This window comes from Sarcophilus harrisii, chromosome 4 (genome assembly GCF_902635505.1).
Source record: "Sarcophilus harrisii chromosome 4, mSarHar1.11, whole genome shotgun sequence".
NCBI classification, from domain to species: Eukaryota; Metazoa; Chordata; class Mammalia; order Dasyuromorphia; family Dasyuridae; genus Sarcophilus; species Sarcophilus harrisii.
In genome coordinates this window covers 417,243,978-417,262,618 of record NC_045429.1, presented here as the reverse complement: position 1 = coordinate 417,262,618, position 18,641 = coordinate 417,243,978, and the positions used below count along the sequence as shown (strand labels likewise).

The 18,641-nt window shown below is 37.4% G+C and overlaps 1 protein-coding gene across 2 annotated transcripts in view; it reads left to right on the top strand.

Moving 5' to 3' along the window:
* DENND2C (DENN domain containing 2C) overlaps positions 1 to 18,641 on the top strand; it is a 90,829-nt gene that overhangs the window by 57,737 nt on the left and 14,451 nt on the right. For both annotated transcript variants that reach the window (XM_031967342.1, XM_031967341.1), the window contains exons 6-12: positions 3,738 to 3,834; positions 7,866 to 7,910; positions 9,898 to 10,085; positions 12,096 to 12,205; positions 13,080 to 13,149; positions 13,539 to 13,616; positions 15,722 to 15,862. In XM_031967342.1, coding sequence (XP_031823202.1) covers positions 3,738 to 3,834; positions 7,866 to 7,910; positions 9,898 to 10,085; positions 12,096 to 12,205; positions 13,080 to 13,149; positions 13,539 to 13,616; positions 15,722 to 15,862 — 729 coding nt within the window. The remainder of the gene's footprint in view (positions 1 to 3,737; positions 3,835 to 7,865; positions 7,911 to 9,897; positions 10,086 to 12,095; positions 12,206 to 13,079; positions 13,150 to 13,538; positions 13,617 to 15,721; positions 15,863 to 18,641) is intronic.

Here is an 18,641-nt window from a genome sequence, read left to right as displayed (position 1 = left end):
GACCCGTGATTGGCTCAGTGGGAATGATCTTGTTTCCTAATTGCCTTAATTCTTCTGATGTTTCCTGCCACTCCCTCCTCTATATGTGAAAGAGTTAAGGACACACACTAGAATTTGGAGAATCTCAGGGTTGAGAGAGAGTTTGGGTCTTTTTTTTTTTTTTTTTTTTAAGTGAATATTCTCTTGAGCTCTTCACACATACTTAAATGTTGAGAAATGTTTGTAAATTGAAGGTCATAACAAGAATGCCAAGAACCATGCAAGTACCTTTGTCTGTTGTGTTCACCTTGCTGAGATAACAAAGTGGCCTCCTACACAACCCAGAAGCACCAAATCTATGTGTTCACTAGATGAAGAGCAGAAATCCTCTTGTGTGAAGGCATTTCAGCTTCTGGTTGGCCTGGAAAATTTAGAGAGGATTCCTAGTCCTCTGAGATTCTTATGTTTCTCTACAATCATCCAGTTGACCCCCTAATAAGTAAAAATCATTATGACAGTGACACTTGTATTGTGCTTTTTCATTCTGCTCGGAATGGAATAGGCTCATTCTTTCTTTGACCTAAATCAGAAAATTTTCTTGAAAAGGCAGGAGTGGAAAAAATGGTGAGGAAATATGTTCAGAGATGGACAAGACGGGACTATTAACTGTCTTGTTCACTTCTGAACATATTCAGGTAGGACTACCCAAAGCCCTGCCTAAAGATTGAATCCTTTCAGGATGCTCCATGTGGAAGAGAAATTCTGACTTTGGAGCATTCTCAGGAAAAGCATTCCATAAAAATGGCATTTGTTGTGTTGACTGTGTTGACTGGAGCGTTCCCTGGAAGAGAAATTTGTCTCACAGTTTGAAAATCACTGATCTAGTCCATATGCCTTTTCCCCACCCTTCCTTTCTCTTTCCTGCTGTGGATCAGAGGGCAGCCTGGGTGGAATTATTAGTTCAAGCACCTAGAATAATATGGTTTCCATCATATCTTAGGAAGAACATTCTACTAAGCACATTTTTAAAGGTGGGCTCTTCTGAGCTTTTAACCTAAATTTTAATTTTTATTATCTAATTCCCTCTTTTTTTTAAATTCTTTTTTTTTTATCCTGTATTTGTAGGCCTCATTCTTTAATCATTATTTATGTAAGATAGAAATATTCATTATTGCTATTATTAATCATAAGATTAATTCACACTTATAGTGTACTTTAAATTACTTTGATGATTTCCATGTTGGTCTTTCAGCTTTGTAAAGTATGTTTCTCTTTCTAAGTCCTATATGAGGTTTAAGAATAGGATAAAGTAATAGGGGATAGGTAATGGGCTTGAAGTTAAGCAATGATACAGATTTGAATCCTGGTTCCTCCAGGCATTAGTTGTGTGATAAGAAGCAAGTCTCTTCATTTTTAGGAGGTTCAGTTTCCTCATTTATAAAATGGGAATAAAGAATACTTGTGCTATGTTTATTGTGAGCAAGACATTTTGTGACTACTGATCAAGGATCTTATAAATGTGAACTCCTCCTCCTATTCCTATTGAGGTTTTAGACCAAGGATTCTTAAAAACTTTTTGGTTTTGGCAATCTAGTGAAACCTCTGGATGCTTTATCAAAAGAATAGTTTTTAGATGCATAAGACAAAGATATAGGATTATACAGGAAACCAATTATATTGAATTATAGTGGTCAAAAAATACATAGTTTTAAAAGTACACTGACCTCAAGTAAAGAAGGCCCATTCTAGAGTGATCTACATAGATCCCTGTGGGATAATTATTATCCCCATTTTGCAAATGAAAAAAAGATCATAGGTCATGTGGTAATTAAAGTCAGGATTTGAATCCAGGTCTTCTTACTTAAGCCTAGTGTCCTTCCTTTTACACATGGTTTTGTTGAATTTCCTACTTAGTAGTGTTGATAGTTGTTTTTATAGTGAAGTTTAAGAACAACAACTTTCTTGCTTTTACTGTGAATATCCACTAATAAAAATTTTTAGAAAATCAGACTAATCCAAAAATGTGGGAACATTATTCATATTGGAAACATGTGCTATTTTCCTTTTCTGAAATGATTCAACAACTTTTCCAATTGCCAAGATTGCTGCAGAAACATAAAAAAATACTAAAAACAATCAGAATATTTCTCAAGCAATTTTGAGGGTAGACTTTTATTTAATGCTCTCAATAGCTCACATTCTTAGTGTTAAATGTAGTGAATATGGCTTAATAATGTCATTCAGTAAACATTAAGCCCTGCTATATGCAGGCACTTTTGCTAAGTACTGGAAATACAAAAAAAAAAAAAAAAAAAAAAAAAAAAAAAAAAAAAAAAAAAAAAAGAAAAAAAAAAAAGGCCCCTGCCCTCAAGAAGCTCAGGATCTTATCTATAATGAAGACTAAAAGAGCATTTGCTTAATGAAAACCTTTTAAAAAATAAATTTCTCATTAAAAAGGTGTTAGGTGGTGATCCCCAATTTCTCCTTCCTTCTGCCTCATCCTGCTCCTTCTCCCCAACTCCTCCCAACAGCTTAGAAAGAGTTTAACTGGGGCAGGTCCCTCATTCTAAGGCGCACCCAGATAATGCAGAGAAGCAGTTGGGCAAGAGTTTTGACAATGAATGGGCAGGGCGGCATTCGTCTGAGATAGATTAAAATAATAACTGAGGCTTGAGTCCCGTGCCAAGGCACTGCAGCAAACCAAGATGGCTGTACAGTTTGATGTTTCAGGTGGGGTGAACTGGACAACTTCTACCTTTGCTTTGGGCTCTAGATTCTATAACTCCAATTAAAACTACAAAATAAGCTCGTGGGCTCCCAGACTTAGAGGAATCCTGGAAAGGGCACCAGAGCCACCATTAGCATGGCAGAAGTGGGCCTTCTCTCCTTGACAGTCACCGTCTGCACACATTGCCTTGGGACCCTCCAGGGGTATGGGGCCCGGCCAGCCCTGTGGAATTACCTTCTTGTAGCCCAACTGTGGGTGGGGCAGAGGTGGGGCCGGCTTCCTGGCCCAACCATACACTGTGTGGGACTGTGGGGCCTCCTTCCTTCCCTTCCTCCCACTTTGCCCTTGTCCTGGACAACTGGATTTGCCCCCCAGAAAGCTTGGCTAGTTACAGCTTTGTTTGAGCTCTTTAGAAAGCACCTCCCGTGACTATCTTTGAGGCAGCCCTTAAGAAGCAAGATAAAAGAAATACTTTGGACTCTACCTATTCTTCAGGAAAATACAGTTGATGAGGGTCCTTTGTGTTCGTGATGCTGTTGGATATGTCTTTAAATAGCCTTGAAATGTTATTTAGACCAAAGGGGTAGAGAGTTCAATTTGGCAAACGATGACAAAGTATGATTATTCTCTTCTTTGCACAGTATTGGTGGGAACAGAAATAACTGAGCTCCACCCAGCCTGCCAAGTAAATGAATGTTTCATTTCCTACTTTGGGCAAGAGGAAACTTGAGCTCCATAGTAAACCCCACTTCAGATACAGCTACTCTAACCAGATTCACTGACATGCTGGGACATGGGATCCTGTCAAGGCCTCCAAGGGAGTTCTGGAAACAAGCTCACTCTCCCCCACTTTCATTGCTTAAATGAGATCAGCACCCAAAACCACAGTTAATGACAGTTAACTAAAAAGCATAACTAGAATCTTCTACTCCTAAAAACAAAAGAATCCCCCAGAAACTCGAACAAAGCCCAAAGTTTTGGTGCCTGTGGCTACTTCTTGTAACCTATACTTTTCTGTTTGGGATTTCAGCTTGTGTTGAAAATACAGGATATTTTTGATTCTAAGAGAGGAAAGAAGAGAGTAAAATTGCATCCTTGTACTGGGAAGGAAACACCCCCTGCTAAAGGTAGGAAGAGTTTTCTGTCTCAACTTTTCCCAGCCTCCTGAGTGGAAGATGGAACATATAGAAGCAAAGGGTGCTATTTGCTGTGTGAAGAAACTTCAACGCCAAACAAATAAAAAATGGTTTTCCTTTGGAGTCTGGGTGATCAGACTCTGAACATCCCATGTTCACTTTCCAGATTGAGGTCTAACTTAGCAGAGTAGAGTGTAAATGAACACAATTTAGAATATGTTTGAGGAATAATGCTTGGTGTGTGGTTATTTAATAAACCCAATTGTTTATTAAAAAGCTACACTTTTCAAAGGCTTAAGATGGAAACTCCACTGTGTTAGCAGCCCTAAAAAAAAAAAAAGGATAATGAGGACTTTATGCTCAAAACCCACATGGTATCTTAACATCTTAGTTACTAAAAATGCTGTCAATAATATGAAAGTTCATCTTGTCCATCCTCTTGCTGTCAGAAAGGATGACATTTGATTCACTGAAGCCAAATGAAATTTAATATTATATTTGAAGGCCACCAAAGAATGAAGTTCCTCCCACCCCTGATGTCCCTTGAAAATTCATTTTAATGTTTAACTCACTACTTTAAAAAATGCCTCTTTAACTTGAAGGACTTAGAATGGAAAATTTTGTTGTTACTCTCTCTTATTCTACTCTCAGTCGAGCTAGATAGATAGTCTTTTCACAAAACTCTTTACAAATTCTTCATAGTCCATTTTAAAATATACGCTCAGAAACTGGACCAAGGTTTCTAGTTAGGGTCTCATCAATGCTGACTAATAATGGCATTTATATAGTAATGTAAGGCCTGCAAAGCACTTTACATGTTATCTCATTTGATCCTCACAAAGACCCCAGGAGGCAGATGCTATGTTATCATCCCCGTGTGACAGGTAAAGAAACTAAGTCTGAGAGGATTTGACTTGTCTGGGGTGACAAAGCCAGAATGTGAGGCAAGATTTGAATTCAGGAGTGTGTCTGAACTCTAAATTCTATGCTTTCTCCACTTTACCTCTTTGTTGCCTTATAGAGATCATATTCATAGTATCTAGTCCATTGATAACATACTCATAATTTAGTACTTAATCCTATCATATTTTTGATACACTTTCCTATGGTCATCTTTCCTCAATTAGTAAACCCTCTATAATCAGTTCTAATGAACTCTCATAGCAGGCGTAGAGGGAAGATAATCATTTATTAAACAACCATCTATGTGCCAGGCACTGTATTAATGGCTTTATAAATATTATCCTCACAATAAATCTGAAAAGTATTATGATCTTCATTTTACAATTGAGTAAACTGAGGTAGAGAGCAGTTAAGTAATTTGCCCCATGTCCCATAACTAGTAAGTGTCTAAGGATGTATTTGAAGTCACATCTTCCTGATTCTAGGCCTATTTTCACTATTTTGCTCTCTAGCTGCTTCTGTTGTGGCTAGAAGTGTTCAGTAAATACTTCTTGATCAATTGATTATAATCCTATTAGGGCATTTTTTTGTATGATATTTCTTCATAAAAACATTTTGATCAGTTGTCCTTGAATTAAGCAGTGCATTATCTATTAGCTTTCTCAGGATTGGTTTTTGTTTTGTTGTTGTTGTTGTTGTTGTTGTTGTTGTTTTTCCCTCTCGTATTCATCATGGAATCTGTAGGGATGGGTCTCAAGTAACTTCTGTTCCAGTTTTTGGAGCATATTATCAAGAATCCTGTGGGTTTTAATTCTATACTTAACATTTTCCAAGAGTTGGTAGCAAGCCTTTTTTTTTTTTTTTTTTTGAATACCTGCATTGTCTCCCAGATCTGTAAGCCCGACACTCCTGTAGACATCTACTACTTCTACATGTTTTAATGTCATGTCATTTTAAAAAAAACTTTGACCATAGTTTAGCTTGGAAGATTACACTCTCAAAATTCTTCTTAAAAATGAGAATAGTTTAGTAAGGAAACATTTAAATTAGACATTGGGAAATTTAAATTTAAGGGCAGATATGCAAATCAGTGCTCATCACAATGGAAGTTCACTTCATCTAAAGAACTCTGCATAATGCCATATACATAGTCTTCACAGATATTAACTGAATTTGGGGATTTCTAACAGTAAGGCAAAAAGATGCATACAGAAAGGAGATGATTTGGGCTAAGATATATGACAAGTGGAAAACCAACACTCAAAAATAGGGTCTGAGGGGAAGGAAGCTTTGCAAGGAAAATATCTCCAGAAAGATTAGGCAGAAGTAGATAGCTTTAAGAAAGTCCCATAGGACCGTTTTTGCTGGCATGTTCCTTGTAAGACAGAGAAGGAAGAGAGTTAAAGTGTGGCTGAGTCAAGTCCACTGACTGTGGAGTGAGAACCAACACCTAGGGTTAGCATTCCACCTGTGTGATGCTTCCTGCCTGTTTGACTTTAGGCAAGCCCTTTAACTTCTTTGGGCCTCAGTTTCCCCATCTTGAAAAGGAGAGAGTTGGAATGGACAACTTCTAAGACCCCTTTCATCTCTGGTTCTATGATCCTACTAACTAGGTAGCCCTCCAAAAGGATCAGAAATCCAAAAAAAAGACAAATATACACAAATACATAATTCCTTCTCTAAGATGGAGGCCACTTTCTACTAAAGAGAGAAAGCAAATATGCTCTGAGATTTCTTATAAGCCTATGGCAAGAAAATATACCACCACCTCTAGCCAGTCTCAAACTTTTCTTTTTTCTTAATTTTTTTTTTTTCAAACTGCAAAATATATAGCATTTTCTATCATGGGAAAATGGGTTGTATTAGAAGCATTCTTTGTTCTATCATATCTCTTGCTGCTCCAAATTGGCCTTGAAAATGTTTCATTTCTACAAATGCAAGGTTGTTAGCCTGTACAAAAGATAATTAAAAAGCAGTGGAAGGAAGAAAGGGAAACCTTTCTTTTAAAAGGGGGTGAGAATGGGGGACATACTTTACAGTTATACCAGATTCTGATCTGAGGATTCCATCCTGCTTTGGAATATTGTCATGAAAAGAGTTCTCTTACCTTTTATATTGCTCTTAGCTCTTCACCTGGAATCAATTAGGTAAACCTGGCACATCAGGATTATTATCATGGTTTCATGGGCATTCTGGGAAATAACGTGCCTAGTGGTCATCCATTCTTCACTAAAACACCTGCTTGGAGGACAAACTTGATAACTTCTGGTTTGACATCCTATATTTGTGCCATTGATTTAAAAAAAAAAAAAACTAAATTAAAATCAAGACTTTATACTTGTTCCTTTTTAATTTCGTTTTACAGATTTAGCACGTTGTTCCATGGTCCAAATTTGTTTTGGATTCAGATTCTGTCATCCAGTGTATTTTATTGATTTGAACAGCCAGACCTTGAGGTAGTTACAAAAGATAAAGGTCTTTGTCTTTGAAGGGGTTTACAATTTATCTCAGGAATACAATGCTTGCTCATGCCCATCTACAAACACAATAATTAGAGTAAAACAAAGGAATTGAAGGAAAGAAAAGACTTTGAATCCATTTCTTGGTCATCTGTCCACTTTCTCCCCCCCCCCTTTTTTTTTTTGACATTTCCATTCATGTTTTAACTATGAATGGAGGTCTTTTTCTTTTTTTTTTTTTAAGCTAATTAGGTTTCAGCCTACCTTTTCTATATCTTTTGTACAAAGCAGAATGCGGAAAAGTAATTAGGTCCATTCTCAGCTAGACTTACATTTCTAGAATTGACCTTTTTCCTAGGATTGAGTAATGGGAATTAGGCTAGATTATTCTGTAATTTCTTAGATTCTTTATTGTAATTTCTTAATTACTTATTATTGAATATTAGAAGGCAGGGGGGTGACAGCTGGAGATGGTGAGAAGAGAGACTATGGATAGTTCTGTCATGTGTATCTCTTGCTTCTTATGGTGGGTCTCAAAATCTATGAAACTTTCTATCAGTTAGTTACCTTAGACAGGGGGACCTCTGTTATTCCATACTCCCTCAACTTCCCAACCCTTTGCACAGAATACAAATGAAAACCCTTTTCCTGTCCTTTCAGGTGAAGCCAGCGGAAACGAAAGTGATGCTGAATATCTGCCAAAGAGTGAGTGAGTCAATGGGGCGCTTTCCATTTTCATGATGAACATGGTTAGAGGTGTGGAGTTCTGATTAAGACGACTTTTATCAGATGGAGTTTCATGGTTTTGATTATTCCCTTGCCATTGATACCTGTTGAATCTAGGCAGCTCAACTGTCTGGATGTTTTTCATTAAAAAAAAAAAAAAAAAAAAAAAGTTCATGTATTAGGGAAAGACAGCCTAATATGATATGAGTTGGAAAGGCCCATGGGAGTGGCCCAGAGTACCTGGGTTTCTCTAGTCTGCCAAACAAGAACAGGTGAATCATTATCTAAAATTAGTTATTTATCAGTGAAGGTCCAAGTTTTCAGGCACCTAGATGCATTTGTTGAAGTAAATTAGATAGCTTATAGTTCAGAAAAGCTACATTTCGCCCTTTTTTATTTTCCATTGTGTGAGGTCATTTCCCACTGTTGGAACAATCGGAATGACTTATCTCATTGGCATGTTTTTTACAAGGACTTTGGGGGTGTGCTATAACTTCACTTAATTTAATTTTGAATGGCTGCTTCAGAATAAATTGTTTCTATTTAATAGAATGAGAATGAGAGATGCAAAGACAGTTTGAAATTGGAGCTGGGTAGGAAACAGTCTCAAGTATAGACCCCAAATCCCAGAATTTGATTTAACTGATTATTAAGTACTCAATGCATGATTTGGATGAGAATATGTGTGAGGCTCTGTGTTAAGTGCTGGGAGATGTAATAGGAAAAGAAATTACCCTAAACAGCTTATCATTAATTTGGTATAGGGCAAATTTTATACTTTCCATTATGAATCTTAACTTAAAGATACCTAGTATTGTTCTATGCCTAAAATGGAAATGAAACTTGTGGCAGGTTAAGGATACAAGTAAGCAAAAGAAAGTCAGAGTATATATGTATCAGAGATCAGAGTAGGTCATGGATTTTTATTAAAGTACATCTAATACTACCTCTATCTGTCCCATTTTGCTTCAGGCAGTTTCATTTTGTAGCCTGGGTGAAGGTGAAACTCAGATCATTACAAGTGTTCATTGTGGATGTATTATAGTGACTAATTCAGTGTTGCTGGCTCATAGAAACAGACTCTGAATATCTAATTTGCTGGAAGTGGAATAGTCCTTTGGGATGGAAGTTTGCCTAGAGCATGGGATTTACTGAGTACTGCCATGAAAGATATTTGGAACCAGTGGGGCTGTTCATTCCTTGAGGCATCTTGTATGAATTTTCATAATGAAACTTTTGATCTGCAATGAAACTTAACTTGTGGAATGAAAGCAGAGTGAACTGTAACTTTTTTTTTTTAATGAGTCACAAGACATGTCTAGATTTACTGAGTCAAAATTAGACACTGATTCCTGGGATGTTCGATTTTTATGTGGTAGGTACTTTCATGATATAATTAGTTTAAAGATGACTTTTTCCTTCCCTATTTTTTCTTTTTGGTTTATCCTACTGCACTGATGTAAGTGTATAGAGGTTTGTTTGTTTTTTTTTAAACAATGTATGTCATGGAAAAAGCAGAGAAAGGAAAGGATTTCTTTAATGACAAGATGCATCTTGTTTTGGAGTAATTAAAAGTTGACTCTGAAATTTTCAAGACTGTAGTTTTGGTTTTGGTTTTGGTTTTGGTTTTTTAATCAGATACCAGAGACCTAATAGTGGCTTCTGTCATTAACTAAGTTTTCTTCAAAAACAAGCCTTTTCTGCATAGATTTTACATCTGATTTTATAGTTTTGGTGGTAGAATAGAAACTTAAGAGGACATTGGCGTGCTCCTAAGGAGATGATAACATAAGAACCTCGATACACTTGTGTTTGATGGTCCAAAGTAGATGTCTCTTTAACAAACATCATTAGTCACCATTCATTATACACTCTTTGGGAAGACCCTTAAATTTGGTGTGATTTCTAGATGCTGGAAGCAAGTCTCTCTGCAAAGGAAAAATATCATTCTTGGATTTCCTTACAGATCGTCATAAGCGAATAGCGCAGCTACAACAGTCATCCAAAAGGAATCCTCACTACCAGACTCTGGAACGGGATCTCATTGAGCTTCAGGAACAACAGTTATTTGAACTATTTGTCGTGGTGTCTCTGCAGAAGAAACCACTGGAAGTCACATATACTCCTCAAGTCATACAACAGTTCCCCAGCAAGGTACTTAATGAAGGAGACCCAGGGTCATTTAGCAGTTTTTCTAAGGTCTGTGTGTGTAGTGGTTTTTTTTTTTTTTTTTTTTTTTTTTAACTTTCAATTAATCTGTCTCTTTTTTCACCACCAATCTTTATTTATAAAAGATGATATATTTTTGTGATTGTTCAGTTGTTTTTTCGGTCATGTCCTACTCTGCATGACTCCATTTGGGGTTTTCTTGGCATAAATACTGGAGTGGTTCGCCATTTCCTTCAGGTCATTTGCCAGATGAGTAAACTGAGAACAGGGCTAAATGACTTGCCCAGTATCACACAAGTAGTAAGTGTCTGAGGACACATTTGAACTTAAGCCTTCTTGACTCCAGCCTGGCACTATGACAACATAAAGCTACAAGAAGTCTTCAACATAAGAAGACCAAATCATGGACTTTTGAAAATATGCTCTAGGGGGTGAGAAAGTTCAGGGATGAGCACATTTGCAGCAAAACTTGGATTAGTATATTCATTGGCTCTCTTCAGACAAGTAACTTGACCTCTCCCCTTATGCCTTAGTTACACTTTAAGAAGAGGTAAAAGCTGAAGTGGACAATGTTGAAGAGTAGGAGTCATTTTGCATAAATAAAAATGTTGGCTTCAAAAGAGTTGTGATTTCATTAGTGAGAGAATCCCTCCTGAATATAGAGAGGAACTCCTCTATGCTTTAGAAGATGTCTTTATAAATTGCTGCAACTAAGAACCATAAAAAAACTGGTGACCTGATTGATGATGAGTCTTACTTTTCAGAGTTTTCACTCTTTTAGAATATTCTTCAAGAATCCCAAGGTCACTTCCATGAGGCTTCAGAGTTGAATTTTGGTTGAATTTTTGGCTAAAATAGAAAGTGCAGCTAGAATGAAGTAATCTTGAAACTGATTTTGCAGGGTGAACCTGACCCAGAATGATAAAATGAAGTGAATGAGTAGACCACTTTATTGGCTAGAAAGAGGCAATGGAGTAATCAGATTTATTATCTGCTTGTTATTGTAGCAGAACAAGCCAAACTAATGAATTTTAAAATGTTAATTTTTCTCAATTTAGGCTATTTTGTGAAATATAATGCCAAACTTGGATAAAAGAGTCTTTTCATACTAAATTTTACAGGAAACAACAAACCAGTAATTACATAGCAAAGATTATATGGTAGAAGCAATGATTATACATGGGTTTGACTCCCAAAATAGTTCTTCCCCCAAAATAATATTTTTTATCTGCTTGTCATAATGTCTTTAATTATTGATCACTGATAGTAATTGACAGAACTTCTGTTATCATTATAATTGGGAACATGTTTGTTAATTTTACTTCCCAATTCTTCCTACATCTCTCCCCTGTATTTGACTAAACAATAAAGAATCACAAACCAATTCCAACTGTTTAGTAAAGAAGAGAATCAGCTACACCCAGAGAGAGAACTATGGGAAATGAGTGTAGACCATAACATAGCATTTCTCCTTGTTCTGTTATTGTTTGCTTGCAATTTTGTTTTCCTTCTCAGGTATTTTTCTTTCTTTCTAGATCTGATTTTTCTTGTGCAGCAAAATAACTGTATAAATATGTGTACATATATTGGATTTAACATATTTAACATGTATTAGACTACCTGCCATCTAGAGGAGGGGGTAGGGGGAAGGAGGAGAAAAGTTGGAACAGAAGGTTTTGCAAGGGTCAAATGGATATGCTTTGTAAATAAAAAGCTTTAATAAAAAAGTAAAGAATCAGCATTAGATTTAAAAAAATATATTTTCATTCATGTCTCTAACAGAGGATTATGGAATCTCTACAGATAATCTGTGCAAAGAGAAAACGCCTCATTTCTATTATAAGTTAACACACCTTATGTCATTATGCCTTTCTTATTTTTGCCATGCTATATTTTATGCATAGCCTCATTTATAAATACCAAAATAATTACTTAGTTTTATCATATGACTCTGTGATTGGGAGTTGGTTAGGACTCTGCATTCCCTTTTCAAAGGGTGAACATCCCTTCAAGCAATCCAAAGACACTGAGGAGAGGCTCAAAGTCATCCCCAGCTTCTGTTTCCCTGATTCTAAGGACTGGGTACCTACATCAGAACTGAAGAGGTGAGTGGACTTTTGTACTTGGGAAATTGCTATGAAATGGAACCTGAGTGCCTGAAAGGACAGGAAATGGAGTTTAAGTGAATGCCATCATTGATGAAGAAGGATGGAGTGGGAGGAAAGGAAGAAACAGAATTAGAACTTTCTCTCCGTGGGAGCTCAAAAAAAGAAAAACACTGCAATATTTCAGTCTCTGAAGGGAAATTCATTGGAGAAAGGTCTTCACAAAAACTTCCCTAGCTGAGCAAAAGTCAGGAACACCCCCCAGTGGCAGGAAGGAGATTTGGAAACAGCATCTTGTCTCCATCTTGGTTTTCTCTCCAGGCTTTTTGAAAGAACCACAGCCCAGGTTGTTTATTCTGAAGCACTTTTAAGGGAGGCTCTAGTGTAAAGGGTGTGACAGGTAGACTGCACCCAGCCTTTGTGGGAAGGAGAAAGTGTTTTGCACTGTTTGTAGATCTGCCTGGGTCAATGGAGCACTTGGTAGGTAGATGTGCTGATCCTGGAAACCCTGTTGTATGTTGTTAGGTAAATCCCTATCACCTTCTTTATGATGGCCTGGGATGCTCAGTAGTCACACTCTTCAGCCATGTTATCTTCAAACTGAATGGCTTTACTCTTAATTCCTAGTCATAACTCTGGAATGATCAGGTGCTTACAGTCATGTAGTTTTGCAGAAGAGGTAATGAGGTGAAGTGATTGCCTACAGCCATACGAGAGCCCAGACTCGATACCATGTCTTCTGGCCCCCATCTATACACGGGCCCCTACACAGACCCACACATGTGTATTTTCATTTCCCAGTCATTTCCTTGCATAGCTTTCACACCTGTTTCAAGCTTGACCTTTGGTGCTCCATTAATGATTTTCTTTGCAGTGAAACTTTCTCCTTTGTGCTGACGGGCGAAGATGGGAGCCGGTGGTTTGGTTACTGCAAGAAGCTCTTGGTAAGTCCTAGACTGATGCTGCCAGAAGAGTGATAATGGGATGGTAGGTATGACTGAGACAGGGGTCTCAAGTTATTGATGATACTGACACTCTGCCAGTATTAGGCAGTTAATGCAAGGTAGAAGCTGGAAGGGAATAATCTGGAGCAATACATAAAGAAGTTACTGACACAGTTGCTTCATTCTATACAGATAGGGCTCAAACGTACCATCCTAGGCAGCTCCAAGCCGTCAGCTCAGTTCTTTCTGCGGGGAAGCTCTGGCAGTTTAGGGAATGTGTGCTACTAGGATTCCCCAGAATTTTTCTGTAACAAGAGACAGAGGCTTCCAGGTTGGTCCTCATAAGTATTGATGGTATATCCACTCTGTGCTATTTTCTTATATTTTAGCCAGAAGGCAAAGGAAAGAGACTGCCTGAAGTATACTGCATGGTTAGTCGGTTGGGCTGCTTCAACCTCTTTTCAAAGGTGAGTGAAATCTGTGTATTTTCTGGAAGGTCATTCTCTCTGGACTCTAAACATCTCTGTCAGGGATTTTCTACTTAGTGTGAATGGACACAGAATTAAAAGTTACTTTACGGAAAGGATAAATAGTCACCTAACTAGCATTTATTAAACACTTATTATATGCCAAGCACTAGCAGCTTTTGACTAGCAGATTTTGAACTGTTTACCTGGTAAAATCTCCACCTTCTGAGGCTTGGTTGAATTTCCAGACAAAGAGAAAGGTGTGGATAGTAGAGATACTTCCCTCCCCCCAGACTTCTTTGACCAGTGTGGGGGTGGATGTGAGAGAGAGAGAGAGAATATGTATACACATACACATATACAAGGCTGTGTGATCCTAGGCAAGCCATTTAACCCTGTTTGCCCCAGTTCTTCATCTGCAAAATGAGCGTAGAGAAGGAAATGACAAACCAGTCCTGTGTCCTTGCCAAGAAACAAATGAACAATCACAAAAGGACTTTATATTTGTTGCCATTAAATTTTAGTGCAGTATTGTGGATAGAGTCTGACCCTGGCTGTGTGACATTGGACAAGACTTTGTATGTGTTAGTGTCCAGGAGCAACTCTCTAAAACTATACATTTCAGAACACTGCCCCCTTCACTTCTACCTAGTGATCTCAAGGCTTTAAGGAAGCTTATGTATCCTTGCTGTGCACTAGACTGCATGTGGTCCTAGTTATGTGACATGAGGCAGGTTACTTAATCTCTGTTTGCTTCAGTTCCATCTGTAAAATGGGGATAAAGAATAGCACCTACTTCCCATTGCTGTTTGTGAGGATAAAATGAAAAAAAAACATTTATGAAGTGCTCCTCAAACCTTAAAAGCACACTATGCATGCTAGCTATTGGTTTTTGCTATTGTTCAGGATACTTAGATTGAAGTCCTGATTCCCATAATTATTATATCTTTGCGACCATAGGCAAGTCATATTAAGTTCTCTGAGATTTAATTCCACTATCTATAAAATACGAATAAAACTTGTATTTCCTATTTCACAATGTTGTGAGGAAAGTGCTTTGTAAATTGCAAAACCCATTTGAACAATTTTTAATGTTGTTATTGTTACTAATATTATTCTAGAGCAATTTAGGCTCCTGGGCTCATGCACCCAAAATTCACTCTCATTGGCAGGCTGAATCCCCAGAATGTGGAAGATTCTACCTCACTATTCCATGTTTAACCTTGAGGAGCTATGGAGTGATTGTTAAAAATATTACCTAAGAGCCCCCACTGGTATTAGTCTCCCATTAATTATCAGTATCAATTAGCCACCCAGATTTAATTAGTTTTTAAAAGTAGATATTTAATTAGCTAAGGTGATAGACAAATGGAAACGATGTGGATCAAAGCATAGCATTTTCACCTTTTTTATCGTTTGCTTGTTGTTTTTTCTTATGTTTTGCTCAGCATGATGAATATGGAAATATGTTGAGAAGAACTGCATGTGTTTAATTAACTTATATTCAATTGCTTGCTGTCTGGGGGGGGAGGAGGGAGGAAGGGAGAAAAATTAGGAACACAAGGTTTTACAAAGGAGAATGTTCAAAACTATCTTTGCTTGTATTTGGAAAACAAAAAGCTGTTATAAGTCAAAAAAAAAAAAAAAGAAAAGAAAAGAAAAAACAGGAGCATACTTTCCCACAAGTACATAATGCATGCAGGGGAAAACAGATTCATACTTAAACAGTATAGCTAGCAAAGGGGTAACTTAAGTAACTATTGGTTGCTAGAAGTTAAGTTTCTCTCCTTTGTGAGATCTTGCATTGCTCTTAAACATGATATAGCTTTCTGTCAGGTTCTTTGGAGAATTTTGAATTTACCTTTCCTCAGCATTAATTTTTCCTTGGATAAAAGTTTGTGTTCTGAGGGAATGACTGTAATATATTGCTTTAGAGATATTCAGTTGTCTGGGGGAGCTTATTTGGTGGTATTTATGTTTTCAGATTAGGGATTGGGTAATGTGTGAATGTTGCATATAGGGTGGCTAGAAATTCTGGGCTCGCTCTCTCGCTCTCTCTCTCTCTCTCTCTGAGGAGACATCAACAGAATGATTTTTTTCTACAGATTCTGGATGAAGTGGAGAAGAGGAGAGAGATGTCTCCAGCACTTGTACATCCTTTCATGCGAAGTGTCATGGAAGCACCTTTCCCTGCTCCTGGACGTACCATCACTGTCAAGAGCTACCTTCCGGGAGCTGGAGATGGGGTGAGTTGATTGGTACTGTAAGGGTTTGATAACTCTATATAATGATTAAGTTAATAAGCATTTACTAAGTGCCTATTATATGTCAGTATCTGTGCTAAGTGCTGAAGATCCAAAAAAGGGGGGAGGAATTTCCTCTGTCCTCAAGAAGCTCACAATGTGATAGAGGAGATAACATGCAAATAACTATGTGTAAATAACAGATGCAAGATGAATAAAAGATAATCTTAGGGCAAAGGTGCTAACATGAATGAGGGCTAGGAAAGGCTTCTCCCAGAAAGTGGGATTTCAGATGAGGAGGGTAACTATTCCAGACATGGGGACAGCAATGAAATACCTGGAATCAGGATATAAGAGTGTATTAGGGAAAAAACAGCAAGGAAGTGAGGATCTTTGTTGTCACAGAGAACATGGAGAGAAGGTGTAGGTCACAGGGGTCCTCAAACTTTTTAAATAGGGGGCCAGTTCACTGTCCCTCAGACTATTGGAGGGCTGGACTATAATAAAAACAAAAACTTTGTTTTGTGGGCCTTTAAATAAAGAAACTTCATAGCCCTGGATAAGGGGGATAAACGTCCTCGGCTGCTGCATCTGGCCTGCAGGCCATAGTTTGAGGACCCCTGGACTGTAGGAGGACTAGAAAGGTACGAAGGAGCCAGGTTATGGAGGGCTGTAGAAGTCGAGCAGGATTTTATATTTGATCCTGGAGACAATACAGAACCATTGGAATTTACTGAATAGAAAAGAACATGGTTGGAGTTATGCTTTAGGAAGATTACTTTCAAAGCCAAAGTACTGTACTAAACTCTAGAGGTACAAATAGAAAAACAAGTTAGTTCCTCTTTCTTTCTTTTTTTTCCCAAGCAATATATTTATTTATATGTTTATTTATTTATTTTTATTATAATAACTTTTTTTTGATAGAACCCATGCCAGGGTAATTTTTTACAACATTATCCCTTGCACTCACTTCTGTTCCGATTTTTCCCCCCTCTTTCTCTCCACTCCCTCCCCTAGATGTCAAGCAGTCCTATATATGTTAAATATGTCACAGTATATCCTAGATACGATATATGTGTGCAGAACCAAATAGTTCTCTTGTTGCACAGGGAGAATTGGATTCAGAAGGTAGAAATAACCCAGGAAGAAAAACAAAAATGCAAACAGTTTACATTCATTTCCCAGTGTTCTTTCTTTGGGTGTAGCTGCTTCTGTCCATCATTGATCAATTGAAACTGAGTTAGGTCTCTTTGTCAAAGAAATCTACTTCCATCAGAATACATCTTCATACAGTATCGTTGTTGAAGTATACAATGATCTCCTGGTTCTGCTCATTTCACTTAGCATCAGTTCATGTAAGTCTTGCCAATCCTCTTTGTATTCATCCTGCTGGTCATTTCTTACAGAACAATGATATTCCATAACATTCATATACCACAATTCACCCAACCATTCTCCAATTGATGGGCATCCATTCATTTTTCAGTTTCTAGTCACTACAAACAGGGCTGCCCCAAACATTTTGGCACATACAGGCCCCTTTCCCTTCTTTAGTATCTCTTTGGGGTATAAGCCCATTAGAAGCACTGCTGGATCAAAGGGTATGCACAGTTTGATAACTTTTTGGGCATAATTCCAGATTGCTCTCCAGAATGGTTGAATTCGTTCACAACTCCACCAACAATGCATCAGTGTCCCAGTTTTCCAGCATCCCCTCCAACATTCATCATTATTTTTTCCTGTCATCTTAGTTAGTTCCTTTTTCAAGGAGCTCACATACAAATGGGAGAGAACACATATGGAAGGATTTAGCTTTTTGATGGATGAAAACGCTCCATTACCTGAAGGTGCTTCAGAATGCTTCTTCTTTACTGTCATTGCCAATATTAAAATGATCTTTTCTAATGTAATAAAAAAAATAATGATGAATCAGGTTCTCCCAGGATAGTCTGTAGGCAGAATGTGGCCTAGGAGCTATGACCAGTGAATGCTGCTGGAGAGGGTTTCACCAGCCTGTAAACTCTCCTGACTTTAAAAACTTTTTCATAATCACAGCCTTTGTCTCAGAATGGCCTAGACACTTTAGGGAATCTAGATTGACTAAATCAGGTAGCAGTTATAATAGGTGATTTGAAGATGGCTAAGTCTTTTTATAAGAATTATGCTCAAGGCCTAGGTTAGTGTGTCCAAAAAAAAAAAAAAAAAAAAAAGTCATTCTTCCGGCAGTGGTTGTATCTCTATTGTTTTTGCAGAAATTGGACATTCTAAGCTGGGATTACCATGTTCATTGGGAAATGAAGTGTAGTTGAAGGCTTTCTGTAAGAAGAATACAGCATATCTGTGTTGAGGCAAATAATATAGAAAGAGCTCTGACTGACTGGAAGAAAAAGAAATTCTGTATTCTAAGTGACAAATAGGAGCACATGGAAGACTGGTTTTTTTCTCCATCACAAAGTCTGTGCTAGAGCCTTGTGGAACTCCAAAAAAATTTGATTCAAAATTGTGAGAAATTTATGAGAAAGAGAGAGAATGCCCTGTGGAGTGGTATTTGATCTTTGTTTGCAGGCGTTAGTTTTGCCTTATCTTAAAATTTAAAATATCAAAATAAGTTACAGAAAATTTTGCTGATCAACTAATGAAAATCTATTATTTATTTTTACTTTTTCCCTGATCTTTTTGGAAATAGTCATTCTAATCTTTAAGACAACATCACTTAAAAATCATGCTTATAAAAATAAAATTATCTTTAAAAAGACAAAGAATGAGTTCTATTTTGAATGTG